This window comes from Gymnoscopelus microlampas, assembly GCF_963454915.1.
Source record: "Gymnoscopelus microlampas genome assembly, chromosome: 21".
Taxonomy (NCBI): Eukaryota; Metazoa; Chordata; class Actinopteri; order Myctophiformes; family Myctophidae; genus Gymnoscopelus; species Gymnoscopelus microlampas.
The window spans coordinates 1,693,519-1,715,539 of record NC_139958.1 but is presented as its reverse complement, the minus strand read 5'-3'; the positions used below and the strand labels follow the sequence as shown (position 1 = coordinate 1,715,539).

Below are 22,021 nucleotides of genomic sequence, written 5' to 3'. Positions count from 1 at the left end.
ATTATAGGCTTTGACCTTGTATTGTCTGTCACATCATTATCCTCATAGCATAATTGCCCAAGTCATATTTTTATAAGAAATGAAAAATGTACGTAGGCAAAAACAACATTATTGCCTTAACTGCCTTTATTTATATCTGCCTAACTCTACTCTCCTAACACTGCTGCAGTGGTGTAAAAACTAAAAAGAACTATGTTTTTTTTACTTAAGTAAAAGTATCAATACTGCAATGTTGAAGTACTCTGTTACAAGTAAAAGTCCGCAATTAAAAATGTAATTGAGTAAAATTACAAAAGTATTGGTATCATAATGTACTTAAAGTACCAAAAGTAGAAAGTACTCATTCTGCAGAATGTTCCATTTCACAAGTTTTCAAATGTATGGACAGTGCTGTGGAAATATATAAAGAATCCTTTGAAAATAGCAGATCTACAAGCTCACATTGTGAGCTTGTAGATCCGCTATTTTCAAATGGACGAAATGTATATAGGGCTGACGTGGTTACTGCATGTTTTGTAATAATAATCAAAATCTACAAAGTAACTAGTAACTAAAGGTTTCAAATGATTGTAGTGGAGAAAAGGTACAATATTTGCCTCTGAGATGTAGTGGAGTAGAAGTAAAAGTGCTGAACATGTGAAATACTCAAGTAAGGTAAAAAAATACCTTAAAATTGTACTTAGGTACAGTACTTGAGTAAATGCACTTAGTTACTTTACACCACTGCACTGCTGATTCATCCTTCCTTACTGCCTATGTTGTCTGCCTATCAGAATGCTTGTTACATTCAAAATAATGTCTGCGCTGCTTCAAATGTTTGACTTAAAATCACGTTCTGCCTAAGTCATTTTGTAATGTAACAAGCATTCTGATTGGCTGAGGACATTGTCCAGGGGTAAGCTACCTTACACATGGATGACAACATTGGCACAGGGGACGGTGATCACTCTGGTGTGAGAGAGAGGTTTTTTATTTTGTCAGTTAAATGAAGTCCCATCACATCTATATACAAATTATGTGTAGGATGCAAATAATTCTACATTCATTTTGTTCTAAGGAAGAGGAAATAAAAACAATAGAGGTTATGTAGGCCTATAGACTATGGACAATCAAAATCTGTTGGAAATATTGGTGTCATAATTAAACTTAATGTTGATATGGCTCACTGACTAGCAAGAACATTAAAACATGGCACGTAAAGGAGTAGTTCACCCAAAAAATTACTTATTTTCTATCGATTACACATCCCATGAAGCCTCGAATTCACGCTTTGTTTTTGTTTTTGTCGCATTCCTAAGACAATACTTTGATGATCGGCAGAGGCAGTCAACATAGAGGTGGTAGGAGACACAAATGACCTGCATTTGACCACTGCTCACCAAATTATTGGATCAGGAATGCAACAAAAACAAAAACATCTCCATGAATTCAATGCGTCATGGTGTGTCATCGCTAGAAAATAAGTCATGTTTTGGGTGAACTACTCCTTTAATGTCAAAAAGGTTGCCAACCCCTGGACATAGGCAATAAAGCACAATGAAGTAGAAGTGTTAGGAGAGTAGAGTTAGGCAGAAATGTCAAATTGGCCATGGTCAAAAAAGTACGTAGGCAATTATGCTATGAGACTAACAACATACGTATGCCCACAGCTACAGAACAGCTGGTTGTCTTTTTAAAATACAAATCAATTTCATATTTTAGTATAATGAGTGTAAAGTGATGCAAACGCTCTGAGATGTTACTACTTAAGATGTTTTACCTCTTTGACAGGCACATTGCTGGGCAGCAGAATTACACTCAGAGTGTGTGTTTGTCTCGGTGGTTGAAGAAACAGCAGAACTCGACCACATGTTGGTTTAAAGTTGTTGTGATTCCTCCACATCAGCCCATAGAGAGATGGATGGCTCACATTTACAACCACATGAGTCTGGGTCACTTCCTGTGGTTCTAAGAGCTTCAGCCCTTCCTCTGTGATGTGGGCCACACACAGATCAGCTCCTGTGACAAGATTTAGAAACATTTTAGATTCCATGTGATGTAAAATCCTCAAAAACCTCAAAAGAAAGATAGAAATAATTAAATATATACTTAGTTGACCCAGGTTCCAGGGCTCTATACTTGGTCCGGTCACTTTTTTCCCTCTACACCAATAGCCGATCTACAAACTCACAAGGTGTTGTGTTGCGATGTGAGTTTGTAGATTGTACTGTACATTTTTTGATAACTCTGTTGTCAGATGGTTTGATCAAGGACAACATCCCACATTGCTTTTAAACATATTGTCACTTTTAACCAGAAACTTTAAAATGATTGGATGAATGGCTTTAGTTTCTACAGTGCCTTTATTCAAAGTGCTTTACAATGTGCATTACATTCAGTCATTCACACACTGATGGTGGAAGCAACCATACAAAGTATAACACACAGAATTCAAACCTGGGTCTCCCGCACAGGAAGGGACACTAAAGCCAGACATCTTATCCACTTGCCTAAAGGAGAATCCCCCTTGGCCAGAGGAGATATTAGGCTTGTGGTCTTCAGTCAGAGACTCTAATAAACTCTGCTACACAAGGCACCAACCTGCTCATGAGCAGCAGTTAGGGGTTCAGTGTGTTGCTCAAGGACACGTTGACTGACTCACCAGGTGTGCTGTCACAGTGTGGCAGGTGTAGCTGGCAGAATGTCTCCTGAGGACACTGGATGTTAAACAGAGGACCTGCAGGAGTCCCTCCTGTTGACTGAAGCCATCTTTCATCCCACTGAACAGTCCTGTAGAGGACTTCTCCTTCCCCTGTCATTACAAACACCAACCCTGTCTCACTGCACTGGAACAGCTCTGCCCCGGGGAACTTGTACCTGTGACACAAAACAAACATTTGGATTCATATAATTGACTTCATTACGTCTCATGTGAGACTCAGCTGTCGTGAGTGATCAGCTGATGTTCTATGTTTATAGAAAGGTACCAATGAAACTGTTTAGGATGAATTACCTGTATTCATTGGTTGTCTGTTCTGTGGTCACACTCGGTGAAAAACTGTTCCTGAGGCTGAGAGAGACAACGAGAGACATGGTAAGAGATCAGAAACAATAAATAAAACAGTGTGCGTGTGCGTGCGTGCGAGCGTGCATGCGTGCGTGCATGCGAGAGAGAGAGAGAGAGAGAGAGAGAGAGAGAGAGAGAGAGAGAGAGAATGATAATTCTTGTAGATAATATTGTTAGCTCCTTTTTAACCACTTAAGCCATATACTTCTTTGTGGGTGCATTTCGCCTTTCCGACATGTCGCCTTTCCGACGTTAACGAACCCTATACTTAACCCTAACCCTAACCCTAACCGCATGCGGAAGCCACTAGTCGGAGTGGCGAGATGTCGGAATGGAAGGAGCACCCCCTTCTTTGTACAACAAATAGTGAAAGATGTGTTGTGAGCTTGTAGATCTTCTACACTGTATGATCTTCTACTGTATGTTAACTGTTCTTGCAATTATCAGTTTCCCAGAGACTCCCTTGATTTATTTTAAAAGAGCTCCTAACCCTCATTGAGGGACAAACTAGTACACAACCTCCTTCTAGAAAGGAATCTTTGCTTAAGAGGCCCATTGCATCATTTTAATCCTATAAGACCGGGAACGCATCTGTCTGTGTTATTTTTAGATTTATTTGACTATTCAAAAATAGCAGGGCTTCTCATGGGCTTGTAGATCTGTTATTTTTTGAAAATTGTGAAAATGTGTGCACATCTTTGAATATATAGGTTTTTTTAAAGCGAGCATTTTTAACTCAAATCTTTTCTATTCTTCAATTGTCTTCTAAATCCTAACAGGTTTTTTTTTATGTTTATTATGTTGCTATAATATCAGTGGTTCTCAAACTTTTTTCACCACCCAAAATGTTGTTCCAGGGACCCCCCAGAATCAAATATTTGAGTTAAAAATGTTCGCTTTAAAAAACTATATATGTACAAAAAAATATATATAGCAGATCTACAAGCTCATAGCGCAGCACTCGGTGCCGCGCTATGAGCTTGTATGAGCTTGTATATCTGCTATTTTTGAATAGCCAAAGTATAAAATAATGGTTAAAGTGGTTACACAAATGGCTTTAATGGGTTAATGTATGAACTGCCCACATTGTTCCAATGTAGAACAAAATTGTATTGATTTAAAAACCTGCAAAACATACAAGGTCAATGATTGTATTCATTGTAATATCACCTTTATCATATACAGATTAACCTGCATGTGTCCTGTGCTATGGGAGAGTCCTACGGGAGAACAAAACGCCTTGCAGAGCACAAATACACTAACCGTACCAACAACCTAGATTACCCTTTAGCCAGGCACTTTAAGGGTGTTCACAATAGTAACGACACTCTTTTAGGCATTATAGGCATTGAACACATCAAACCCTTAACCAGAGGTGGAGATCGGCTTAGAAAAACAACGGGAACCTTATTGGATCCACTCCCTGGACGCACTCAGTCCTCCAGGTCTACATTTTTGGTCATTTTCTGTATGTTCTTTACCAGTTTTTCTTTTACCTATTTTTTAATTTAGTTTCTTTTGATGCTGTTATGCTTTATATTTGTATGCATTTTTCTTTCTCTTCATATTATAGCCAGACACTTCCTTAACATGTTAATTGATTTATTGTTCCTGCATCATTCCTGTGTTATACTCATGTCCCTATTAGTGTGGTGCTCAGGCACACACGTGTGTAGTTCTATCAGTGTGGTGCTCAGACACACACGTGTGTAGTTCTATCAGTGTGGTGCTCAGACACACACGTGTGTAGTTCTATCAGTGTGGTGCTCAGACACACACGTGTGTAGTTCTATCAGTGTGGTGCTCAGACACACACGTGTGTAGTTCTATCAGTGTGGTGCTCAGACACACACGTGTGTAGTTCTATCAGTGTGGTGCTCAGGCACACACGTGTGTAGTTCTATCAGTGTGGTGCTCAGGCACACACGTGTGTAGTTCTATCAGTGTGGTGCTCAGACACACACGTGTGTAGTTCTATCAGTGTGGTGCTCAGGCACACACGTGTGTAGTTCTATCAGTGTGGTGCTCAGACACACACGTGTGTAGTTCTATCAGTGTGGTGCTCAGGCACACACGTGTGTAGTTCTATCAGTGTGGTGCTCAGGCACACACATGTGTAGTTCTATCAGTGTGGTGCTCAGACACACACGTGTGTAGTTCTATCAGTGTGGTGCTCAGACACACACATGTGTAGTTCTATCAGTGTGGTGCTCAGGCACACACATGTGTAGTTCTATCAGTGTGGTGCTCAGGCACACACATGTGTAGTTCTATCAGTGTGGTGCTCAGACACACACATGTGTAGTTCTGGGTGTGTTTGCTACACTAATAGTGATTGACTAACGGTGCTTCATCTCTCACGTGTTCTGACATTATTTATGGACCTGTGTTTGTCAGTCAGTCTCATACTTCCTGATGAAGACCAGTTCTGGTTGAAACATGTTGACTTTTTACAACTTTGTAGACATGATTAAAGTACCTTGATTTTACGCCCTCTCCTCCGTTATTTTTTGAGTGCTCAGATCTTTTCCTCTTTTTCATAAATATACAGTGTGTAAGGTATGTTATTGATGTATTCATTAACTCATACATTTTTAACACCAACGTTTAAACTTTTGAGGTCTAGTCCTGGCAGTCATCCATATTGAGAGTTCAAAGGTCATACAGTGTAAGTCATAAAAGCTGTATGTGTGTCAGTGGTGGAAAGTAACATAGTACATATATAAGTAACAAAGTACATATACTCAAGTACATTTACTCAAGTACTGTACTTAAGTACAATTTTATGTTATACTTCTACTCCACTACATCTCCGAAGCTCCACTATAATTATTTGAACACTTTAGTTGCAAGTACATTTTAGATTGTAAATACAAAACATACGTTAACCAATTACAACTTATTTTTTACTAAGAATAGCAGATCTAGAAGTAGTAGATCGGCTATTTTTGAAAACAGTTTGACAAAGTTTGAAACATTTTAGTAATTTTTCTTTGATACTTTAAGTATATTTTGATGCCAATACTTTTGTAATTTTATTCAAGTAACATTTTGAACACAGGATTTTTAGTATTTTGAGTATTTCTTTAGTGGTATTGCTACTTTTACTTTTGTAAAACTGCTACTTTTACATAAAACATCAGAGCACTTTTCCCAACATGATGTGGAATCCTTTGAATCCTTTGACTTTAGTGGTTAATGCATGTTTTGTAATAATAATAAAAATCTACAAAGTAACTAGTAACTAAAGTTTTCAAATAAGTGTAGTGGAGTAAAAGTACAATATAGGCTTTAGTATGCTACTAAGATGTAGTGGAGTAGAAGTAAAGTTATTGAAAATGGGGGGGGGGGGGGGGGGGGGCTCAAAATGTTACAGTACTTGAGTAAATGTACTTAAAGAGTATTTCTACAGTGGTATTGCTACTTTTACTTACGTAAACAATCAGATTACTTTATCCACCATGGTGTGTGACAGTCCCTCATCTTTACATTGATCACTGAGCTCTTCAAAGTGGAATTAGTGTCTAAATAACATCATGTTCTGCCTCATCACTGCCATGCAAACCAAACATTGTCTGAATCATAAGACCTTGTTTATCTCTATAGGAACGTTGCTGTGGGATTCACAGTCTACTGCCTGCAGAGTAACAAGGAAACTCATTCCATTAAACTACATGTTAAACTTCATAAATACTTCACATGAAAAATACAAGAAACATGAATGAGTTGAAGATCCTCAGAAAAGACATGTCAGTGTCTCTTTAACCACATGAACCCTAGTGTCTCTATTCTGTCATAATAGATACATTATAGTAAACATTCAGTTTTAACTCATTAAGACCTGAGGCCCATTCTACAAATGCCTTCTAAACCACTAGTTCTCAAACTTTAAAGATTTTTTTAAGAATCCACAAAAATAGCAGATAAACAAGCTCACGCCGAGCTTGTATATCTGCTATCTGTGAATAGCCAACGCAAAACTCTAAAATGACACGGATGCTTTCCCATTTTTAATGGGTTAAAATAGCTGATCTACAAGCTCACAATGTGACACGTTGTGTGTGCTTTAATGTGTGTGTGTGTGTGTGTGTGTGTGTGTGTGTGTGTGTGTGTGTGTGTGTGTGTGTGTGTGTGTGTGTGTGTGTGTGTGTGTTCTACTTACTTCATCTGACACAGAGACACAGAGGAGGAGGGGTTAACATAGAACCCAGGATAAAGAGGTTCAGTGAATGTGGACTGGAAAGTGTACAGGTGTGTTAATGAGTCAGAGGACACTCTGTAAAAACACAGAGTCCCAGCAGAACAGTCCAGATACACTGATACTCTGTTGGAGCCAGAAGGACAGACAGGGAGGAAAGTGTCCTTCTTATCGTGTGTGACAGCGTATGTGTCACTCTGTTCCTGACAGTACAGTCCCCAGGACATGTCATTCTGTCCAAACACACAGTCATCACCACGTCCTCTCCTGTTGATTCTTCTGTAAGTCACTGCTATATAAACACTTCCACTCCACTCTACCTCCCAGTAACACCGTCCAGTCAGACCTTCTGTACACAGAACCTGTGGGTAGTAATCAAACCTGTCAGGATGATCAGGATAGAACTGTTCCTCATCCATACGTGTCACCTTTCTGTTGTTCTCAGACAGAGAGAGGTCTCTGTGTGCTGTGTTTGTGTCCAGTGTGAGATGATGGAAATCTGATAAAAACAACAACAACAACAACAACAACAACACAGTAAACATTAAAAACATCTGCTGAGAGAGAGAGAGAGAGAGAGAGAGAGAGAGAGAGAGAGAGAGAGAGAGAGAGAGAGAGAGAGAGAGAGTGCTTTAATCTGCACAAGTGTGCGTGTACAGAGAATAGAGGAGGATGGGGGAGGAGGAGGACATGTAAACAATCAGTCTCTCTTTAACCACATGAACCCTAGTGTCTGTATTCTGTCATAATAGATACAAATATAGTAAACATTCAGTTTTAACTCAGTAAGACCTGAGGCCCATTCTACAAATACCTTCTAAACCACTAGTTCTCAAACTTTAAAGATTTTTTTAAGAATCCCCAAAAATAGCAGATATACAAGCTCACGCCGAGCTTGTATATCTGCTATTCTCTTTGAATAGTCAACGCAAAACTCTAAAATGACACGGATGCTTTCCCATTTTTAATGGGTTAAAATAGCTGATCTACAAGCTCACAATGTGTCACGTTGTGTGTGCTTTAATGTGTGTGTGTGTGTGTGTGTGTGTGTGTGTGTGTGTGTGTGTGTGTGTGTGTGTGTGTGTGTGTGTGTGTGTGTGTGTGTGTGTGTGTGTGTGTGTGTGTGTGCGTACGTGCGTGCAAGTATCAATGAAAAGTATCAATGAAAATCTACAAGCTCACAACGTGTCGCAAAGCGGGTGAGATTGTAAATCTGATAATTTCAAATAGCCAAAGAATATATAGGGAAGTAACTAGAAACTAAAGTTTTCAAATAATTGTAGTGGAGTAAAAGTACAATATAGGCTACAATAAGCTGCTACTAAGATAAAGTAAAACAAAAAAGATATCTCAAAATTGTACATTATTTAGGTAAATGTACATAGTTACTTTCCACTGCTGTCTGTGTGTGTGTGTGTGTGTGTGTGTGTGTGTGTGTGTGTGTGTGTGTGTGTGTGTGTGTGTGTGTGTGTGTGTGTGTGTGTGTGTGTGTGTGTGTGTGTGTGGATGAAATACACCACCGCCTCAGATGTGCCAGTGGGGCTTTCTCAAGGCTAAGGAAGAGAGTCTTTGAGAAATCTTGGTCTATAAAGCTGTGGTGCTCCCCACTCTCCTGTATGGATCAGAAGCCTGGACCACATACAGCAGGCACCTGAAGGCACTTGAGGCATACCATCAGAGATGCCTCCGAAAAATCCTCAGGATTAGCTGGGAGGATCGGCGCACCAGCGTCCTGGAGGCAGGGCCGTGTAAGCACAGGCAATGTAGGCACATGCCTATGTCTTGTCAGGGGGGGGGGGAGGGGGGGTACAAATAACATAAGCCTAACCTAACCCTAACCCCGAAATAAAGTAACAAAGAAACCCCCAAAAACGGCCACGAAAACTGTCCGTTGCCTAGGCCGCATTTTGACATTAACACGGCCCTGCCTGGAGGAGGCTGACATTCCCACCATCACTGCCACCATTGCCCTAAACCAGCTCAGATGGACTGGCCATGTTATCCGCATGCCTGACTCTCGCCTCCCAAAACAAGTCCTTTATTCCCAGCTTGTTAAAGGGAAACGGGCCCCTGGAGGCCAAAAGAAGAGGTACAAAGATAACTTAAAAACAAATCTAAAGAAGTGCCACATAGACCTAAAAGCTTGGGAAGACATGGCAACAGACAGGGCGACCTGGAGAAACCTTGTCCTTGAGGGTGCTGCACTATATAATGATGACCTCCGCCATGCTGCACAAGACAAGCACAGACTCAGGAAGGAGAGAGCAACCACCAAACAGCTCCAACCCAAACCCACCACCACTACATTCTCCTGTCCACACTGCACAAGAGTAATCGGGTCCAGAATCGGCCTCTATGCCCACCTGAAGACCCACAAGGACCAAGAGGGAGGCCAGTCATACTCGACTACGAGTGACCGCCGATGATGATGATGGTGTGTGTGTGTGTGTGTGTGTGTGTGTGTGTGTGTGTGTGTGTGTGTGTGTGTGTGTGTGTGTGTGTGTGTGTGTCCCCTTTGACACAGACATCAAAGGGGGCTCAAGCCCCTGCCCTTTTAACCATTTTCTGTAAAAAGTATCCTCTCAGCATTTATTATGGTAAAAGAAACACAAATGCCTTCTTTCCATGCCGTACCCGAAGGTTATTATTCAAGAGAATTGCCTTTTCCAAACTTTCATGAACATTTTATGTTTAAAGAATTGCCCTCTGTGTATAAATCCATGCCGTATGTCCACTAAAGCTTGTTTATATTTAACCCATTAGGACCTGAGGCCGATTCTACAAATGTCTTCTAAATCCAATCGGTTTTCTGAAAAACGTATGTTGCTGTATCTTTTCATGTCAAGGACCCCCACAATTATATGTATTTGGCCACGGATCCCCATCTCAACATATGATGATCCAGGGACCCCCAAAAGCAAAGATTTGAGTTAAAAATGTTTGCTTTAAAAATATATATTCAAAGACTTCCACACATTTTCACAATTACAAAAAGCGAATCGACAAGCTCATAGCGTGGCATAAAGTATGAACTTGTATATCTGCTATTTTTGAATAGCCAACCAATGTGCTATAATCTAACATGACACAGATTCTTCCCCCGTTTTAATCGGTTAATTGAGTGCGGTGTCTCTCACCAAAAATAGCCGATCTACAAGCTCACAATGAAGCCCTTAAATCAAAGCCAAACCAGGCCGGGCGCTCACATGTCCACAATCACAAAGACGAGCAGACACGAGTGGTCCGTCTTAACTCTTTGACTGCCAGGAATTCATTCATTAATTCATCCATCTATCGTCCTCTTGCCAGAGAAAACAGCAATTTTACTGAACCTTTGAAAAGTCATGGAATATTCTCTGTTACCTCCGCCCTCACAGAGATCGGCTCATTACACACACGGGGGTGTCGTAGTAGAGGGAAACAAAATGTCCGGTCTCGATCCTCCATTCCAGAGCTATGGCTGTTTGAATGTAGCTTGTTTTTTGAAAAAGCAGAAAACAACAGAAAGCCGAGAAAAAATGTCCTCTTATAAATCCTTTCAAATGAAAGGTGCCTAGAGTTTTTTTGTTGTGATCACATGATTTCTGGGTGTACTCTCCCCGCCCCCCCACCAAAATGTTATAAGTCGTCCTTGGCAGTGAATGTGAGACAGGTATGTGTGGACAAAAAAACCCTGAATATTATACTGTTCATTTCAATCTTATTTGTCAAGTAGGGGTCTCTGGGCATAACAAACACAACACTGTCAACAGCAAATGATCACTAATCTGCACAAACAATGTATCTAATGTATCTAATTCATCCAATTGTGTTCAGTGACACATTTTAGGTGACATCACATCACAAGACTATAAAGTTACAAGCAGAGCAGAACCAGTTACACAAATCGGTACACATTATCTCTATAGTCATGTGATCAATACGGATCTATCCGATCTTTCATATTCCACCCTGATTGGCTAATAATGGCTTCCAAAGTTTGCAGGAGTGGCCTGTTTTGAACAAAATGCCTCAAATCATGAACGCAGCGTCCGATTGCCATACAACATTCCCACTAGGCCACGGATTGAAATGCCACTGGAAGAAACCTTGTTTAAAAAATAAATTGTAATTGTGAAAAATGCACATGATTCATGTACATCATGTATTTTGAAACAAAAAGCTTAGGACTTGGTCTAGACTTGACTCGGGAGCACTTGGTCTTGCAAGACAAGGACTTTGTCCCACCTCTGAACATACACATACACATACACACACACACACACACACACACACACACACACACACACACACACACACACACACACACACACACACACACACACACACACACACACACACACACACACACGAATTGTCAGTGTGGTTTCTCAACAGTAGCCTGGCTACTACTGCCCCCTGCACCTCATGTTATTTTATATACATTTAGGTTAGCCAATGATTTAGTACTCCCTTTTTCTCCCCAATTTAGTTGTTATGCCAATTGATTCCTCCACTCACACATGTCTGTGTGTTTCTCTGCTGTTGTAGCACCGGGAGGACCTGGATTCTACGTCCTCCCAGTGGAGGCTACTCCCGCCCAACACTCCCTGCTGACAGGTGACGCCCCCAGCCCGTAGGAGTACATGCAATGACAAATATCACATAGACGCCTGACAAAGCCGGTTGCACCACGATAGACTCAAACCCACAACCTCAGTGGAGATGGGCAGGGCCTTTACCAATTACTTTACAGATTTAGATTTATGAATAATTAAATGTCATTATTTATCAAAATCTTCCACAAAAAATAATGTATATAGCAGATCTACAAGCTTACGTGTCGCGATGCAAAGCTTGCAAATCGGAAATGCTAGGATTAAAGTGGACAATGAGATGGGAAGCCCAAAACGTGCTCAACCCACACTGTCACATACCTAAAAGAGCAGATCTACAACAGACAGACAGACAGACAGACAGACAGACAGACAGACAGACAGACAGACAGACAGACAGATACTCACATCTTCTATGGAGTTGAGGTTTAATCCAGTGTTCTCCTCCATGATCCACACTGTAGGAAGTAGAACAACAAGTCATCAATGTCTAACTGTTGTCTCCACCAGCTGACACTAACCAACATGACTGTGAAAACAGAGAGATCCATGGAAACCAACCCAGCTCATAAAAAGATACAATAAGCCCAGTCCAGCAGGGGCGAGGCCACGGGTGGGCCTGGGTAGGCCTGGGCCCACCCATTTCTGGCTCGTGCCCACCCAAACTCATTTCTAATAAAATCAAAGAATATATATTTTCACATTTTTAGATATCATGTTAAGCAATTTTGATAACAGTAGCTTCATTACAACAACTAAAATAACAACATAATGTGGACCGCAATCTCTGCATTCAATGTCACACTGTTAAGCTGCTAATATCTATATTGTCAATATCTTACTGATTGGATACAACAACCTGTCTGTTATCTACTCAATTAATACAAATTCATTGTGCTAAAGATGTGTGTGTGAGACGTGTGTGTTGTGATTTGGTGTTTCTAGAACTCGCCAGATTCAGTTTTCTTCACCCAGGAAACTTGCGTCTTTGTTTATGATTACACAAACGAGAAGTCTCTCTGAGAATAGCCTAAATGTTAACTTCACAATGCAAATGTTGATTGCAAATGGACAGCCCACACCCAGGTGCCGAGCTGCGACCGATTGCAGTTTCCAACCATAGCAATATGTGATAAACAACAGACCTAGGTCAGGAGGACCAGAGATAGTTTCCATAGCACGTTTCCATAGCACTTATACCACCTATCATATATTGTAGATATTGCTAATTATATTTACATTTGTCACTCAAACACTACGGAGCCCCTAATGTTGATTTTGTTGTTGAATGTTGAAGTCGTGGACACAGAGATCTGGGGGACTGCCCGCTGGTCCGACCTATACCCCCATAGTCCGACCGGTCGGACTATGATTTAAACATCTGATTTACGCCCTGTTTACTCCACGTATATTAGACTGTTTCTGACATGCTTAAATAAACCAACAGTTTTGTTTAAAAAATATAGCCTAAGCTACTCCTGCACTTCTGTTATTAAAATAATTGGGCAAAGACGAGTCCTGGATGATGCACATTTATGATTAAGTGTGTGTTGACAAAAGCCAGCAGTTAAAGGCACTTCACAACCCATCAGATGTGCAACCTCCATTTTAAATTCAATTTCAACTTGTCCCGTAATGGAGTGAAAGATCAAACGCATTTCACAAGCCACAGTCAGGATAGCCTTGCATTCTATTATCCTAGCTTTCTTTCTTATAGGGTCTATAAATTAGGCATTCCTTGGAAAAGTTTAAAAGAAAACTAAATCTAAATGAAAACTAAACAAAATATAGTACATTTCTAACTACTATGCACACGTAAACCTAACTAAAGTTAATCAAACATCAAACTAAATATGAATATTTCATAACGCTGGTCTGCAGTGGTTGGAGCGTGTCTGCCGTCTGCACGCAGATTTAGTGTCCCCCCCAGTTAAACAATCAGCACTGCTAAACTCTATTTTGCTAAATTATATTATTTAGAATCATCACCACTTCCCCTTGTCCAGGCTATGACATAGCCTATTCTGTTGATATAGGCGACAGGCTTTGAGCTGAGGGCTAGTCTGAGATAGGCTAGAGAAGAGTAATCAGTAAGGCTATGCATGTGAATAATCATAACGTTTCACTGTGACTGAAAATGTTGGCGGGCGTAAAGCACGAGAGAGAGAGAGAGAGAGAGAGAGAGAGAGAGAGAGAGAGAGAGAGAGAGAATAATAAAATGCAATAAAATGGACATAAGATAGATAGGCTAGGATATTTTCCATAATCCGCTCGTATTCTGTTTGAGGTTGTTCCACATAAGTGTTTCTCAACTTTTACTAACCATTAATGTTCTCATAGGACAACAAGAAGGGATGGGAATAGGCCTTTACAAAATGTTTCGTCATGGTAAATCTATGGCTTAGGCTTACCTGTGCTCATTTAAACATGGCACAAGCACAGCAGTGCTCTATAACCCACCTACTCTACATTCAGGGCGTGCGTGGACGCAGGTCAGCCTCTCCTCCATCTAAACATTAAAACAAATATATAATAATATTTCCATGGTAACCAGACGTTGATCGCCTGGGTTTACTCATGGAGCGATAGAATGTCTGTCTGTAAATTCAAATGAGAAGCAGTGCTGTTCCAAAGCAAGAATGCAGGCATTGTCATTATTATGACAACATGAGAAAATTAAAACCTGTGTCATACAGCATAGGCTACCAACTTATAATGACGTGTTGAAATGTGCTTTGCCTTTGATAGTGTCATTGTTGAAGTATCCCACTGTTCCATAAATTAGTGCCAATAATTCACCATGTGTTTCCTCTGTTACAACTATTCCCCACAATTGGTCTTTTTTATTAATTAAACCTTTATTTAACCAGGTGAATCTCATTGAGATTAAGGCTTAATCATTATCATCATTGATTAAGCTCTGGGCTGGCCCAGCAGCAACACTGACCTCACATTACCAGACTTTCACAGCAACATCGTAAAATGCACATGAAAAGCAACCATTATGGTTCATAAAGGACCTAAAATATAAATAACTAGAAAAAGTGCTCCTCGGAGCACAGGTCTCCGCCAGGTCAGGTACGCTATTGTGGCCTCCTGGTGGCGCTATAATAGGCCAATGTGAAAAGGGTGTAATTTCTTCTTATGCTTTTCACGGCAATCAGACACTGCATTCATGATTTGAGGCTTTTGTTACAAAAATGTGTTTTACTAAATTAGACCTGCTGGTGGCGCTATAACAGGCCAGTGTGAAAAGGGTGGCATTTCTTCCTCGGCCTAGTGGGAATGTGCGTGTGAAATTTCACGGAAATCGCAAACTGCGTTCATGATTTGAGGCATTTTGTTCAAAACGGACCAATCCAGCAAACTTTGGAAGCCAACCTTAGCCAATGAGGATGGAATATGGAAAATCCGACAGATCCGTGTTGATCACATGACTATAGAGATACTGTGTACCGATTTGCATGACCATTGGATAAAATCTGTAGGAGTAAATGAGTTTTGCACAAATCGGCCTCCTGGTGGCTATGTGAAAAGCGAGCGGGCCAACGGTGTCGGAGATTAGCCGCTCGCAGATGGACGGACACACGGACGGACGGACGGACGGACGGACGGACGGACGGACGGACAGGGGTTAAAACATACTCTGGCCATGCCTTTCGGCCTGGCGGAGACAATTAAAAACAGCTAAAAGCAGACATAGGAACAGTAGAACACTTACAGAATCCAATACCTAAACGATAAACATGGAAACAATGCACAGCGTTTCAGCACCATGGACAGGACAGCAGCCTGGGTCTGTCTGGTGTATCTGCATTGTATCGTCTGTCCTCTCACGAGGTTTTGATTGATTGATTGAAATTTTTATTAGGCAAAAGAATGTAAAACAACACAGTTACATTTATAATGCTTTTGTCTAAAAGGTCCGGCCAAAAAAGTCCTTGCGGGCTTGTTTCCATTGGGGTCCAGGTGAGATGCGGACTGACAGAGAATGGGATACAGTGGTCGGACTAAAGCAATATGTAACATCACAGTTACATATTGTAGCCTATTCCCTTTGTTATTATATTGAAGGCTACTGTCTGATTCTTCCTCAATAGACCTATATGGTGGACAATATGCAATTAAAACTCACACAATATTTTGTGGCTTTGAGAGACGTGAGTGAGAGACATAGGCTAGTGAGTGTGAGTGAGAGACGTAGGCTATGCTGACCAAGTGTGCTGATTGGGCACTGCAGGCTGAAAGCACTTGTAGCTTACTGCACACATGACAAAACACATGATAAAAAAATACAAATTACCGTTTAGTTGGCCATGAGCAGTGGAATGTAAGGGTCTTCTGGTAAGCCAACTGCTCTCTGCTCTAGTGCTGGTGTTTGTGCATTGTGTCGTTTTTTACTTACTAAAAATGTTATGCCAGGTGTATATTGCCTAATTTAAGAGTGACACGCTGCATGGCAGCGCAGCTAGGGACGTACAGTAGGTAGTAACAACAAGTAACTAGGGCTACTGTAGGCCTACGTCTTAACCAAGTGCGTAAAGACGCACACATTAAATGACATTACATTACAATCATTTAGCAGACGCTTTTATCCAAAGCGACTTACAATAAGTGCATTCAACATAGGTAGGGAACAAAACTACTAATCACCAGGAGTCTTAAGTGCATTTTCTGCAAAAACAAGCACCCAAGAGTATACCTAGTGCCATGGTAAAAGTGCGATATATCAGGTGGGTTTTCAGCCTGCGGCGAAAGATGGGCAGTGACTCTGCTGTCCTGACATCAGTGGCGAGTTCATTCCACCACTGTGGGGCCAGAACAGAATGAAGTTGTGACCGTGTAGATCGGCCAGAAGGACCCTTGAGTGACGAGGCAATCATTCGTCCCGAGGTGGCAGACCGAAGTGGTCGGGCAGGGGTGTAAGCATTGACCATAGCCCGGAGGTAAGGAGGAGCTGTTCCTTTGAACACCAGACGAGCCACAGCTTTCTGAACAAGCTCCAGAGGTCTGATGGCAGATGCACCAGCAAGGAGGGAGTTGCAGTAGTCCAGGCGGGAGATGACAAGAGCCTGGATGAGCACCTGGGCTGCCTTCTCCGTGAGGAAGGGACACATGACATCTCATATCCCCTACATAAATTCATTGACTCCCTGTTAAGTTTTAGAATAGATTTTCAGGTTCCTTTATTTATTTTTAAATCATTTCACGGGCTGGCACTGGCTTATCTTTGTGAACTATTGCAGCCCTATACCCCGGTCAAAGCTATGAGATCTGCTGACATGCGGTTGCTGGTTGTACCCAAAACCAGACAAACATGCAGGGGTGACAACACTTTTGTTGCTGCTGCCCCAAGGCTCTTGAACAGCCTGTCTCTTCACATTAGATCAACACAGTCCATTGAGGCTTCTAAACCCTTACTCATGCTTTTTTATTGCTTTTATGTCTCATGTATGAATTGAAATCAGTTATGGTGACTAAAAACTTTGAGACCTTGAACAGAGAAGGGGGAGAGGACGCTGGCTGGCGCTGGCTGTTCGCCACTTCTTCACCGGAGCTAGTCTAGGGATAGTTTTTTTAATATATTTTGGTAACTTTTTTGCACACCAGCAAGCTATTTCTTCACATTGCTGATGCTTCAGACTGCAAGTTGTCTACAAGTTGGAGTGTCTCTGTGCGGCTGATTTAGCCTACTTGTCCTTCTCCTACATCGGCTGTCAACGGGTCAGCGTCCCGTTGTCGGCAGCCACACTGCTCGGACGTTCCTATCCCTGTCCAGCGCTACTGTGAGGATCTTTCCCCCAGCCCCGGAGCAGTTAGGCCTCGTCACCTGGGACTACAACCTCCACAGCCAATCCAGTTGTCAGCTAGCCTCCCTACAACCAAAAAGTGTCTGATAGCTGCAGCGAAGCTACTGTTCCAATCCTCCACTTTTTCCGTCTTGGATTACTTCCACCACAACCCAGCTTTTGGCTATCTCCAGCGCTACTGTGAGGTTCAATCACGGGCAGCCCATGTCCCCGGTGCGGTTGGGCTTCGTTGCCTGGGACCACTACCTCCACAGCTAGCTGGCTGCCAGCTAGCAGCGCCCCAGGGCACTCCGGTTAGCCTGGCTAACAGCTAACAACAGGATTTACATCTGCCTGACCGGCATGATGCCGAAATATTCCATTGATTGATTGATTGATGTACTTTATTTAGTAAGACATGAGAACAGCAGTACATGGAAATACAAATTCGCAATACAAGGTCTACTAAACTGGAAGACTCATTAAAGCGCTTGTTTCAAATGGGTTCCCCACGCACACAAATCATGATGACATATAAGAGACAGACAGATAAACACAACTACTATAGAATGTCATACAATCAGTTTACTGGTATGAAGAGTGAGAAATATGTACAAAAGAAGAAAGAGAGGGGGGGTAGGGGGTAGGGGGGTAGGTTAGGTTAGGACTTAGACAGGGGCCATTTTCCAATTGCAGCCTCCTGAAGGTGTATCTTTAGGGCAGTTTTGAAAGAGAGTAGGGTTTTACACTCCTTTACTCCTTTTGGTAGGGCGTTCCACATTTTTGATGAATAGCATGAGAACGAGTTACTTCCCTTTGTTGAGCCAAAAAAGGGTTGGACAAGGTTTGTGGAGCTGCCTCTGGTATTGTGATCATGGACATCATTAACATTTTGGAAGTATTTTGACAAATACAGGGGGATCCCAATGTTGTGGTGTATCTTGAAGACCAGGCCCATAGCAAGTTGCTGTACTCTGTCCTCAACCCTAAGCCATCCAATCCTAGCAAAATGATCAGGGGTTAGATGGGTTTTGTAATTGAGGCCAAGGAAGTAGCCTTACAAGTTTGTTTTGGGATGTTTGGAGCCTTGTTTTTAAGGCCTTGGAGGTGTTGTGATACCACGAAGTGCATGCATAATCATAATGACCTTGTATGAGGGCCACTGCAAGAATCTTTAGAGTATTCTTACTGACTAGACGTCTCACTGGAACTCAATAATGGTAGAGCCTTGGGGTCAGTACTGAATAAGGTGAAAGCTTGTAAAGACTTAGGTTATCATACATATACACAATTGTATCAATCGTGTGTATGTCCTGTTTCAGATTATGCCTCTGGAATTCAAAATACAGCTATACGTTCATTTCTTGGAGTTCACAAGCTTACGCCAATTTTGGCTATTAGCGGAGATATGGGATGGACGCCAGTAAATATCAGACATAAAGGTGAGATGTTGAGACTTTGGAATACGCTTGTTAAAATGTCTGACGACAGATTAACGAAAAAGATTTTTAATTGGGACATTTCTAATGGTTACCCATGGGCCACTGAAGTAAAATCTTTATTTTTTATGAATAATTCTTCGTTCATGTATTTAAACAGATTATCTTGTAATGTCAATGACATGCAGAATTACATGTTTCTCAAATATAAAGACAGTTGGTCTATTGACTTATGGTGCAAACCAAAATTAAGAACATATCGTCTCATTAAGAAGGATTATAGTCCTGAACCATATGTCATGCAGAATGTATCTAAGAGTCAAAGGTCGTTGTGTGCACAGTTACATTCTGGGACCTTACCATTAGCTTTAGAAACAGGTAGATTCATTGGTATGCCTGAGGAGGACAGAATTTGTGTACTATGTGACTTGGAGGAAATTGAAAGTGAGATACATTTTTTGTTTTATTGTCCTCTCTATGATGAGATAAGACATCAATTATTTTCTAAAATGACATCTATTTGTGTTAACTTTTTCTGGTCGGATGATTATGAAAAACTTGAATTGTGTTTTAGTAAAGGTATTTTCTTTTTGTCAGCTTTTATAAGTAAGGCTTGGGAAAAAAGACAGAGTGTTCTTTATGTTTGAAAAGAAGAAACAAAAAAGTTGTTATAGTGTAATCCTATGTAATGTAGTGATTTATATATTTTTACATGTTGTGTCCTGTAAGTCCATGTGGGCTGGGCACCTTTTGGTGTATGACACAGACATAAAGAATCTATCTATCTATCTAATAATACCATTCCAGTGTGTGTTTCAGTCATCAAACAACTAAGACTTCTTCGCGACCACGTTATATTCACAGAAGCACTCATCAATGACCATATTCTGGACAAGGGCTTAGACCTCATGTACCTTACGGAGACCTGGCACCAGCCTGAGGTTTATTAAACCCTGAATAAAGCCTGTCCTCCCAGCTATAGTTACATTCAGAAAGCTCGCAGGACTGGTCGGATGTGTGGCGGTTTGCATTTTTCACCCCTCCCCCTCCCTTCACCATCCTCATTTGGATGACTTGCAATTAAATGTGAACCACATTTCCACATGACAATACTACTCATCTACCGTCCGCACAAAATTCAAACCAAATTCAGTTTTTATCTCAGAAATACATGACCTTCTCACATCACTCTGCACTATCTGCCAATGTCATAATCCTCGGTGACGTGAACATCCAGGTTGATAACCCTTCCTCCCCTTCGCATCTAAGTTTCTACAACTACTTGACTGTCTCAACCTTACACAACACATCCAAGTCCCCACACACACAAAGGGGCACACATTAGACCTGGTCATCACGACTTCGCCCCTATTAGCAATCTGGTAGCCTATGAATTGGGAGTGTCCGACCACAAGGTCATTTCCATGGAACTGCCATTTCCTCCCCACACTAAACCCAAGTACCACTTCAGAAACCTTAAACATATCAACCCAGACACCCTGACTTTGGACCTCCATCATCTCTCCTCTGCTACCCATTCATCAGCAAATTAATCGGTGGCCTTCTACAATAAATCCCTGACCAGTCTCCTAGATATTCACGCCCCAGTACAAACAAGAACAGTCTTTTCACGTTCAGCTCCATGGTTCACCAGCGAGCTGCGGAAAATGAAAGCAGCTGGGCGTGTCCTTGAACAGCGTCTCAAGGCCTCAGGACTCACGGTTCACAAAATGGCCTATAGGGAATATCAAAAGACCTACTCTAAGTCCCTCAGAGATGCACAATCCAAATTCTACTCCAACATCATCAATAACAGTCCCGGCAACTCAAAGCAGTTTTTTTTCCAACCATAAATCACGTTCTAAAACCTCAAACCCCTACAAACAGAGTAAACACAGCAGAACAGTGCAGAACTTTGTTGTGTTCTTGAGAACAAAAGTTGACACTATCCATTCCTCCCTCTCTGGCCCCTCCATCTGCCCCGACTGTCGTCCCATAACCTGGGGCTTCCGAGCCTCTCTGCTGCTTTTCTCCCACCACACAGCAAGAGGTTGAGGGCACCATCAGTCGGATGAAGCCTTCCACCTGCACCCTGGACCACATCCAAGCCATAAGCCCCTTGAAAAACCCACCCTAAACCCGGATGTTACAGGCCAGACAACTACAGGCCCATCTCCAACCTCCCCATTCCTCTCCAATGTGTTGGAGAAAGTAGTCGCCACCCAACTGCAAGACCACCTAAACGGCTTCCGCTCCGCCCACAGCACTAAAACAGCACTGTTCAGGGTCACAAACGACTCATGGCAGCTGACGCCGCCTACCCTTCCTTCTTCATCCTCCTGCATATCACTGCAGCCTTCGACACAGTCGATCACACCATCCTCCTAAACCGCCTCGAGCACCATCCGACTTTGTGACTCTACCCTGGACTGTTTACGGTGCTACCTATCCGGAAGAACCGAGTGCGTCTCCTCGGGAGGTGCTAAATCCCGGACCTAACCCGTCACCTGTGGTGTCCCCCAAGGATCTGTACTCCGCCCACCCTCTTCACTCTGTATATGCCCCCCCCTCGGCCATCTCATCAGCTGGAATGGAATATCTTTCCATTGCTATGCTGATGACACACAACTCTACATAAAAATGTATCTGTCATCACCAAACTGGGTGTTAGAATGGACCCCTACCTCAACTATGCAGCCCACATCAAACACCTTTGCAAATACATTGTTCTTCCACCTCAGGAATATAGCCAAATATACCCTATTTTAATAAACCTCTGGCACACAATGTGTTAAGATGGTCTCTGATCTAACATGATTTAGTCAAGGTAGGCAGATATATTTACAGTGCATTTGAAAATTAATGTTATTTAAATTACTTATTTACTGTACATGTTTGTATTGCTACTAGTATTGATTATGTCTAGGGTATATTATTGTATTTTCTTGTATGTC

At 41.7% G+C, this 22,021-nt stretch overlaps 1 protein-coding gene across 2 annotated transcripts in view; it reads right to left on the bottom strand.

Moving 5' to 3' along the window:
* LOC311037049 (NACHT, LRR and PYD domains-containing protein 1-like) overlaps window positions 1–22,021 on the bottom strand; it is a 66,966-nt gene that overhangs the window by 7,792 nt on the left and 37,153 nt on the right. For both annotated transcript variants that reach the window (XR_014599917.1, XM_084046109.1), the window contains exons 12-16: window positions 12,248–12,297; window positions 7,209–7,743; window positions 2,993–3,049; window positions 2,642–2,856; window positions 1,760–1,998 (exon numbers count right to left, since the gene is read on the bottom strand). Coding sequence is in view for 1 of the 2 variants with exons in the window: in XM_084046109.1 (XP_083902235.1) it covers window positions 1,760–1,998; window positions 2,642–2,856; window positions 2,993–3,049; window positions 7,209–7,743; window positions 12,248–12,297 (1,096 nt within the window). In the remaining variant the exon portion in view is untranslated. The remainder of the gene's footprint in view (window positions 1–1,759; window positions 1,999–2,641; window positions 2,857–2,992; window positions 3,050–7,208; window positions 7,744–12,247; window positions 12,298–22,021) is intronic.